Here is a 9772-nt window from a genome sequence, read left to right as displayed (position 1 = left end):
CAGCTCCTGGAAAATTCCTGATACATTTATCCAGCCTGAATTATAAGATGACCTAATCCTAGCACCTCGTTGTGTCTTAATTAAAATGTTTATGTAAAGAGGAGGGTCATAGGCGCACACTCTGTTCAAATATCTTCGTTCTGGCTTTATTTGCAGTTGCTTTTTGCAGGTTCCACCTCCTAAAGTGGTTTCGATGTAAGAGATTTTGGGTGTGGGCGAGGAACTTGTGGATGTATTAAGGGAGGAATCCAGCTGCACACTGTTTGCTAGATAACTGTGTTATCGGCTGGCTGTGCCTGCTTGTTTCCTGGTGGCTGTATGTCTCTATTTCCTCCTGTCTCTATTTCTTAATCGTAGAGACCCAGCTTCCCCAGCACTCGCAGGTGCAGCGGTTTGTGTTTTACAGGGGCTACGGCAGCTCATATTTTGTGCTATTCATCCTCCTTAAGGATCAAAGCTCTTCTGAAACAGATTACTGGCCTGAAACCAAACCACTGAAATGGTAATATGGTCGTTCTTAAGAAAAAAAGTGTAGGTATTTTCTGGTGTTTTCCCATCAAGTACCTGCCCAATTTCTGTATGGCACACGCCAGGAATCAATAGAAGTTAACAAGTCCTCAAAACATTCCCCATCTCTTTGTTTAATCTCCTTTACAATAAAGCCAAGGGAAGAGAATTAAAAATCTTTGAAGTATATTAAACCTCAAAAGGCTCAGCCAAGTAGACTTAAAATAGTCACTTATTTTCCAAAACTGGTTTGTCGAGGAACAATAAAAGGAAGTAAAATTTATGGAGAAATTATACAGTGGATTTGTCACTTAAAATATCGTAACTGTCTCGGGGACAATACCCCATGCTGAGGATTAATGGTCCCTCCAGACCTTTGATTCACCAGCGCCTTTTCTTTGCCCTTGACAAATTGGATTTTTAGGAATGGGAAGGTCGCCTGGCCCATTGTCTGCCAGCCATTCACTCCGCCTGATTATGCAGGAGGGTTAGGGAAAGGCTCCATGTGACCCTCTTGGATGGGACTCCGCAGCTGCTCGAGGAGCCAAACTCTCTCACCAAACTCTGCGCCCCAGAGCATCCCCCTGCCAAGGGGTACCCCTCCTGCTCCCGTTGAAAAGCCGGCGTCCACACAGCGCCGCGTCACTCTGCGGGCGGAGATACGTCTGTGCTCATCCTCCCGCCGCCTGCCGCTGTCACTCCGGCCCCCTTAAGTAGTTGGGGTTCCCGAGCGCTCACACCCAGCGGCAGCGATGCAAACCAGCAGGGCTCCGGCCATCAGCGTCAGCGCGGAGAGCTGCATCCCGGCTGGGCTGCGCCTGGGTCCTGTGCCGGGCACCTTCAAACTGGGCAAGTACCTGTCAGACCGCAAGGAGCCAGGACCCAAAAAAAAGGTATTTTCCTACGTTCACTCCTGCACCGCTGGACTTTGATTATTCGTTGACTCGGGGGAAGCCGGCTTTGGGAGAAGAGGCTGCTTCCCCCGTCTCTCTTCGATCCTCCCTTCCTAGAGCGAGCCAGGAAAGCAAAGGGAAGCATTTCCAGAACATCCTGAGATGTCTCCCCGCGGTTTTGCCAGGAAAGCCTGCCCGCTCGTGCCCTCTTTCCCTCCTCCCCAGCGCCGGGGCGCCTAGCCTGGCCGGCCTCCGGGACGAGACCAGAGGACACGGGGGCTCTCCCGGAGGAGTGGACGCTCCCCCGCCTTGGACAGAGACGTTCTGGAAGCGTCGCCTGAGCCCCGTGCCCGATGTCGGAGGGCCCTGGACCCGCCACCCAACCCCTGCCCCCCGGGGTTCTGCTCACTGAGGCATTGCCCCTCTCCCTGGCAGAGCCGGGACGTACCACGGCCGACTCCTCTCTCCTGGAGTTCCGGCGAGGCGGGGGCATGAGGCTGTCACAGCCCCCCGGGTTTTGGCTCAGGAAGGAGCAGGGCAGAGGCAGATGCACCCATTTATTTCTGCGGTTGGCTTGGGTTCCTCTTCCTGGCCGCGAGTCCTTTGGCTTGGGCCTGAAGGGAATGCGGGGCGAGAGGACCGGGGCTACCCCGGAGACGGCGTTGGGGTGCAGGTCGCAGGTGTCGGGGCGGCCCAGGGCAGCTCAACCTTCCCCCAAAGCCTCGGGGGGACCTCCTCCCCTGGAGCTTCAAACAACCGCACAGCCGGAGCGGGCGGGATGACGGCCACACGGCTGCTTGCTTCGGGGTCAGCCCGTGTCCGAGTGAAGGAGAGAGGAGGAGGCGGTGAAGGGCTCTCGCCCCGTCCATCAGGCTCTTCAGGGGGCTGCGGATGAGACCCCTCCTTTCGCCCCTCGGGCAGCCGCGGCTCACGCGTTCCGCTCTGATTTTTAATGCACTTTAATTGTTTTTAAACGCTCTGCCAGCCCACTCAAATTTATTTCTCATCTGGCTCCCTTGGTTTCTCGCTTTAGACTGCTTTGTTCCGATGACTTTTATTGCACGGTCATTCAGGGAATGGGCACTTCATTTTCTCTTTGTATGGGCAAGCAGATTATGAAGTATTGGGCTACAGGGACTCTGTAGCTAAGCAGAATCTTCTCCCCCTTTCCCTCCCCATCTCCCGACAAGTCCTGCATGTCACAGTGGTTTTGCACGGACTCAAAGACCAAAAAAAAAAAAAAAAAAAGTACCTGGGTATTTAATATAGCTTTTAAGCTAATATATAATAGCTGCGACTGGACAAGGTGCATTTGGATCAATGCTACCCAAGGGAAAAATCCTGTTTCCCCTTGCTGGGCAGAGGGTCTTCCATCCTTATCCTGTAGGACTGCAACCACCGCTAGGGCAGCCGGATCTCTTCCAAGGCACCTGCGAACTGGGGAATGTCCTACCCAAAGGTGGTGAGGACGGAAGCATTAAACAGGAGGCAAAAGGAGATGCTCTCGCCCCTGCTTTCAGCTGCGATGCTCAGCCTCCTGCCTAGTGTGGGGAAGCAGTTCGATGGGCCAGGCAGAGCGTTTAGGCAGGGGGACGGGTAACCTTTTTGCTCTCTTTGTGTTTCGTTTCACGTGAAAATGACAGCAGTACCGCCTGTTTTCCAGGTGCGGATGGTCAGAGGGGAATTAGTGGATGAAGCCGGGAGCTCAGCTCTGGAGTGGATAGGGTTAATCCGAGCTGCCCGAAACTCCCAAGAGCAGACACTGGAGGCTGTTGCGGATCTGCCAGGAGGACAGGTACCCCGCTCGCGGCTCCGGGCTGTCATGGCACTCTCTCCGCCACCTGCCTCCCCTCTCAAGCCTCCTGAAGAAGTTTCCTTTCTTCCCTCTCCAGATTTTCTACCGAGCGCTGCGAGATGTCCAGCCGGGAGAAGAGCTTACCGTCTGGTATTCCAACCCTCTGGCGCAGTGGTTTGACATCCCCGTCACGGCCACACCGACGCACGACGAGAAAGGTAAGCAACCAAATTAAATGAAACAAAACAAACCCTCTTTAGCTGACACCTTTGACGGGAACTCAAACTGCGGTAGGCAAACGTGGGTCCTCAGAAAAATAAATGCCTGTACAGCTGCCGTGAATTTAACCCACCACCCTTTAAACTAAGACTCCATCTGCTTACATTTAAAGAGTGATCTATTAACTCGGTAGCGTATGGAAAGGCCCACGTGCGTCGAGTTATTCCGTCGTCGGCCCGATTTAATGATTCTTTGATAGGCAAATGGAGTTTCTGTGAAACATCGCTATAGTTGGTATGTGGCTCAGCTCAGCTCACCCAATGCTTTTTCTAAAAACATCGGGTTTACCTTCCATCCTCAGATTTCAGAGACTCTTTTCAGGTCCTCTTGCGGGTAGATTCACATAGTCAAGCCAAAACTGGGCAGTACTGGGCAGTCCCTGTAAATTAGAATATATTAGGTAAAAGACAAAGTCGGCGTCAAATCACACTGAGGTCAGGATATGCAAAGATATTGGGAAAGGGAAGACACCCGTCTGGGAAGTCTTGTTTCAATCCGCAAACCTATTCTTAGCTGGAATTACACCGGTGTTAACAAAATGATACGATGGCAACACATTAAAAAAAAAAAAAAAAATGGCGAGGGAAAAAAAAAAAAAACACTTCAGCGTTCACTTGCCGGGCTTCTCTGTCGGCGGCCACCCCCTTCAGCTGGTCCTGGGTCTGGACGCTCCCTGGGGCGTCCGTGGCGGCAGCTGCCTGTGGGCACTCCTTGGGCTGAGCCCGCTCCGCGGAAGATGAGGGTAAGGGAACCCCAGCCGGTCTTGTTTGACGCAGAAGATCCTTCAGCTTGGCAGTGTCCCCGGGAAGGGAGTGAGTGCACGATCCGGGCAGGAGCTGCCCCCTCCCCCGCGTCACGGCTGGCCGCTCTGCAAGGTGACCAGGGTCCAGCCCGAAGGGATGGCTGCGGGAAAGCCAGGCTCTGGCTATTATATCACATCGTGCCATGTGCAAGAGTGCAAAACCCTCCTTGTACAAAAACTACACCCGGAAAAGAAACTCTTGGTCACATCTCTGTCCCCGCCACGTCGAAAGGCAGTGAGGCTATGCATCTGCCGAGGGTCACCCCCTCGAAAAACCTGGCGAAGTTTCGGTAGCAAGGAGGACACGCGGCTGTGTTGCGCTCTACTCCTCTCCAGCAGCCCTTGCTGCGGATGGGTACCAGTGCTACTCGGAGGAAAAATGAAAGAGAGCTCAGGTCTGCAAGAGGTTCCCAGCGTGTGGCATCTTCCTCGCCCCGTCGAAGCAAGGCTGATTTGCAAAGTGACCCTACGGATCTGCTGTGTCTTCGGTCTGTGTATCAGCATGCTTGAAGTGCTCTTCTTTTAATGATCATATGTCATATGCTGACAAAAAAGCAGAAAAATCAAACTAAAGTCCCAAACCCCCACCAACCGAAAAAAGACAGCGGAAGGAATTCGGAGAGTTAAAAAAAAAAAACAAAAACCAAAAAAAAAACCGAAAAAATCAAACTAAATCAAAAATTTGGAATTCTTCTGTGTTTGACCTCTTTAATTTGGGTCACCGTGGTGAGAAAGAGGTGGTTTTTGGTGGGAGTGTGCGGTGGAGGTGTTTTGTGTTTTTTTTTTTTTTTTTTTTTTTTTTTTTTTTTTTTTTTTCTTCCCCGGAGCCCTTCTTATTGAAATGGAGCTGAGCCGGGGAAGCGCCGAGCCGGTCTTGGTGGCGATCGGGAGCCGGTCCCGACCATCTTTTGCTGAGGATACCGGGACCGACCCGCGCTACTGAAGAGACCTGCATAGGCAAACGAAGATAGCGGAAGGGAGTCCGTGGCGGTCCGTGGCCGTATTCCTTTCCATCCGTACTGCTTCTTTACCCTTTTTCTCATGCACAGCAGTGGGACTGCCACCCTCAGCGGCCTGCTGCCCCTGCCTCTCTGGGGCCCGGGCAGACACAGTCCCGTCTCCCTCCCTCCCCGACGGGGCGAAAAACAGCGTCCAACGCCTTCATAATGCCGCAGATCCCCGGGATCGCCTCTCCACGGCTAACGAGGAAAGGCTGCACACGGCGGCGAGGACACAGGCGGCGAGATACACGCAACAGTGTGCGATGCTTCCACGCGAGTTCCCACACGAGTTTCTCGCAGAGAGCGAACATTTCGTTTTCCACCCGCAGAGGACATCGACTGATCCCTGTCAAAAGTGTATCGGGAGGCTTGTCACAGCCACCGCATCCACCCCGGCGACCCGCCCTCCCCGGGTGCCCCGACAGACGAGGGGCACGATGCAAGGTCTCACCCCTGTCATCCCCCACGGGATTCCCTGAAACGTGAGGAACTGCTCTAAGGCCTGGAGCGGGTTGTCATTTCCGTGCGGCGCTTGGCCTCACCTTAGGTGTTTCGGTGCATTGAACTGAGGGGTGAGGGTCAGCTGGGGACGGTCAGGGTGGGATAGAGCCAAAAGGGAAATTCAGGGGCTTATCAGTGTAGTATGGTGACTGGGAGAAACGAGAGAGAGTAAGAGAGAGTAAGATGGGTACAAAGAGACAGAAAAATAGAAGAAAGGAGAGAAGGAAGAGGAGAAAAGGAAAGAGGGAAGTGGGGAAAATGGGGAAAGGGGGGAAGGAAGGAAGGAAGGAAGGAAGGAAGGAAGGAAGGAAGGAAGGAAGGAAGGAAGGAAGGAAGGAAGGAAGGAAGGAAGGAAGGAAAAGATTGCTAGACAGGTGGCCACAGAGGCGGCATTTCACCGTTGGGGCTGGGGAGATGCTCCTCCTTGGGGCTGGGGAGATGCTCCTCCTTGGGAGTACCCTCCTGGCAAGCAAGGCCAGGAGGGGGAGAGCGGAGTCTGAGCCTCTGCAGTGTCGGGCAGCCACCACAGCCGCGGCCACCGAGGTCTGTTCCGCTTGAGAGAAGTCGAAATGGGACGGGGTACAAAGGGCATTGTCCTCTGAAAGGGAACGATTACATATGGCCCATACATATCGGATATTGTCTCGCCGCGTAATGAGGGGCTCACGATCATTAGATTGGCCTTTGTTCGGTGTAGCCGACTCCCTGACATACGCTACCTCCTCTGCAAACGCCAACAGATGGGCCCTCCGACAGACGACTCACGGTAGCAGCTGCTCCCCCCGGCCCTACGGCGCCCCGCTCGCGGGAGCTCAGCCCGGACCGCGCAGCGCCCGCACCGCTTCGTTCCGCGGCACAGCACGGCGGGGGCGGGACGAGGCAGAGGGAGCGCGGGGATGCGCGGGGAGGCGCGGGGATGCGCGGCCGCTGCTGACGGGTACCTCCGCTTGCCTCCGCAGGGGAGGAGAGGTACATCTGCTGGTACTGCTGGAGGACCTTCAAATACCCCAACAGCCTCAAGGCCCACGTCCACTTCCACTGCGCTCTGAGCCACGGCCGGCCCTTCCTCCATCACGACCACGGCCGGCCCGCTGCCACAGCCTTCGGCCTGCCCCCCAAGGAGCTGCCGCCCGCTTCACTGCGCGGCCACCCGCCGTCCGGCTGCGGCCCTCGGGAGGCCGTCAAGCGGGAGGCCGTCGTCGCCTCCCCGCCACTCGCCAAGCCGGCGCTGCCCAAGCGGGCGGCGGGCAAGGAGGAGCAGGAGCGCGCCCTGGACATGAGCGTGGGGGCCGCCCGTGGGCCGGGGCCGCTGCTGGGGCCGGCGGGCGGCAACGGGCTGGCGCTGTGCCCCGGGGCGCGCTCCGCCTTCCGCCCCGCCGGGTCTCTGCGGGAAGAGGCGCGGGGCGCCGCCGCCCTCGGCTTCTCCAAACTGCTGGGGGGACTGAAGGCGGGACGCGCCGCCACCGAGGCGCCGCCGAAGTGCGGAGCGCTGCCGGGTGAGGCCGCCCCGCAGGCAGCGGCGGCGGCGGGGCTGGCTTGCGGCGGCGGGCTGCGCGCCTTCCCGCTGCTGTCGCCGCTGGAAGAGGCCTCGGCCTTCCGGCAGGTGGAGCGGGGGCTGCCCGCGGCCGCGCTCCCGCCCGCCCGCTACCCGCCGCTGCCCGGCGGGGCCCTGGAGCGCTTCGCGCTGCCGCCCTTCGAGGGGCTGAAGGCGTACGCGGGGGAGTGCGGGCTGCCGGTGATGCCGCTCACCGTCTACAACGGGGAGCTGCTCTACGGGGCCGCGCCCTACTACCCGCTGAAGCTGCACCTCGGCGGTCTCCTCAAGTACCCTGAGTCGGTGTCGTACTTCGCAGGGCCGGCGGCGGGTCTGCACGCCGCAGAGCTGGGCTCACTGGCCAGCATAGACCGGGAGATCGCCATGCACACGCAGCAGCTGTCCGAGCTGGCGGCCGAGAAAGGCCGAGGGAGGCTGGAGACGCTGCCGGCGGGGGCGGCCGGGGCTGCCGGAGGAAAACCCAAGACCGGGCACCTGTGCCTGTACTGCGGGAAGCTGTACTCCCGCAAGTACGGGCTGAAGATCCACATGCGGACTCACACTGGCTACAAGCCGCTTAAGTGCAAAGTCTGCCTGCGACCCTTCGGGGACCCCAGCAATCTCAACAAACACATCCGCCTGCACGCCGAGGGCAACACGCCGTACCGCTGCGAGTACTGCGGCAAGGTGCTGGTGCGACGCCGCGACCTGGAGCGGCACGTCAAATCCCGGCACCCGGGGCAGAGCCTCGGCAAGGCGGCTGAGGACAAGAGTGACTCTGGCTATGCGCAGCCCGAGCAGGAGCAAAAGACTGATAACGAGAGCGATGTGGATGTCTGCTTCACCGACGACCAGAGCGAGCCGGAGAGCGGCAGTCGGCACTGCGAGCAGTGATGCGGGAGGCGGCCGGGGCGGGGCGGGGTGAGGGGAGCGCTGCAGCCCCCCTTCCACTACTCTGGGCTCCGGGGCGGTCCCACGGGAGGCCGTGTCGCGGAGGAGCGCGGGCTGGCGGGCAGAGCTGCCGGCGGGGCGGGTAGGCGTGCGCGGGCGTCCCCGGGTTCCCTGCACCGCAGCCGCGGTGCCGGGACAGGGGCGGGAGGGCGAAGCCCTGGCGGGCCCAGGATCCCGCTGGACAGGCACCGCATCCCGATAGGAGCCCGCATTTCAGTGGCCATATATTTTTATTGTACCTTCGTGTCGAGAAAATTGTGCCTTTTGGAAACGATTTTTTTTCTATGCGCTCTCCCATCACTCGTTCCAGTGGTCTGAGCCATGGGGCTCAGCAGCAGACCCGGGTCTGCAAGCGCCTCTGGCACCTGTACACTTTATTTGACACCTTACCTGTGCTTGCTCGGGTCCTAATAAAGCAATACCAACAGCTTTTTGGAAAGACAGAAAAAAACAGGCAACAAAATGCCACTCTTGCAGCATGGAAGAGGTTCGCATAACAGGTGCACCATTTGATCAAGTTGCAATTATTTATAGCAGATAATATTTGAGTAACAAATGTAAAATAAATATTGAAAAGCATGACTCTAAAAGCACGCACTATATAATTTTAAAGGAAATACACTCTCTGTTTGGTAGAATACAAATGTGGTGTATGTTTGTTTTCTAATGAACGATGTACAGTGGATACAGTATTTTGGTCTTGGTTCCAGTTTGTCATGCGATTTTTTAAAAAAAGAAATAAAGTTACTGACAAACTACTGTTTGCCTAGTTGTTCGTTGAAGTGCTGTCAGCAGGATCTTGTGTTTCTTCACAATGCTTCTGATGGTTGGGAGCTCAGACCCGTCTGCATACAGCTCTAAACAATTTGCCCCTGAATATGTTGCCTGACCATTTTCCTTCTCTCATTTAGTAAAACCAAAGCGCAAAATTCCCAAATAAAATAATTTCTTCTCTCTGCTTAGGATTTTTGAAATTTTCTTTGTTATTTTGTTTTGCACAGGGCGAAGGCAGAGCTGTTAAAGGCTGGACATTATTAATCTGTTTTTATTTGCATTCGGTCAAACGTGCCGCTTTTGCAAACACTCTTCTTTAGAATCGTTGTCACTTTTATTTGAGAGAAAAATCTCATTCTATGCCTGAAACGAGTTCAACTTAAACAAAAGGCTGTCAGAAAATTATCTGTTTCCCCTGGCAGCTCCTCCAAATCATCGGGCAAAAGGATGCAACACTGCCGACAGTGACCCGCCAGCTGTGACCCGCCAAGCTGTGCGAGTCTGCCCGCTCAGGTCCGAGTGGGGCTTTCCGTGTGCCCTCGGATAGGCAGTCAGGAGGGAGCCCCGCTTTTTGGTCTGGAGTAGCTCACAATTCTGAAGCAGACGGTAAATCTCTTCAATTGTTCGATACACTTGTAAGACTGTGAGTTTTCAGGATCGAGTCCTATTTCAGTCCAGGGTGTAGGCGATGCGTTGTAAAATACAAACAAATTACTTTCAGTATCTGTGAGAATT

General features: G+C 55.9%; 1 protein-coding gene across 1 annotated transcript; it reads left to right on the top strand.

Annotated features, from left to right (window-relative positions):
- Positions 1 to 1259: 1259 nt before the first annotated feature.
- Positions 1260 to 8206, top strand: PRDM13 (PR/SET domain 13). Its single transcript, XM_077781762.1, has 4 exons — positions 1260 to 1400; positions 3064 to 3195; positions 3293 to 3413; positions 6738 to 8206. The coding sequence occupies exons 1-4, from the start codon at positions 1260 to 1262 to the stop codon at positions 8204 to 8206; spliced, it is 1863 nt and encodes a 620-aa protein (XP_077637888.1).
- Positions 8207 to 9772: the final 1566 nt, after the last annotated feature.

The sequence above is a fragment of the Lonchura striata genome, chromosome 3 (genome assembly GCF_046129695.1).
Source record: "Lonchura striata isolate bLonStr1 chromosome 3, bLonStr1.mat, whole genome shotgun sequence".
In the NCBI taxonomy this organism is placed as follows: Eukaryota; Metazoa; Chordata; class Aves; order Passeriformes; family Estrildidae; genus Lonchura; species Lonchura striata.
The sequence above is the reverse complement of the archived record's forward strand: the minus strand, read 5'-3'. Positions and strand labels throughout refer to the sequence as shown.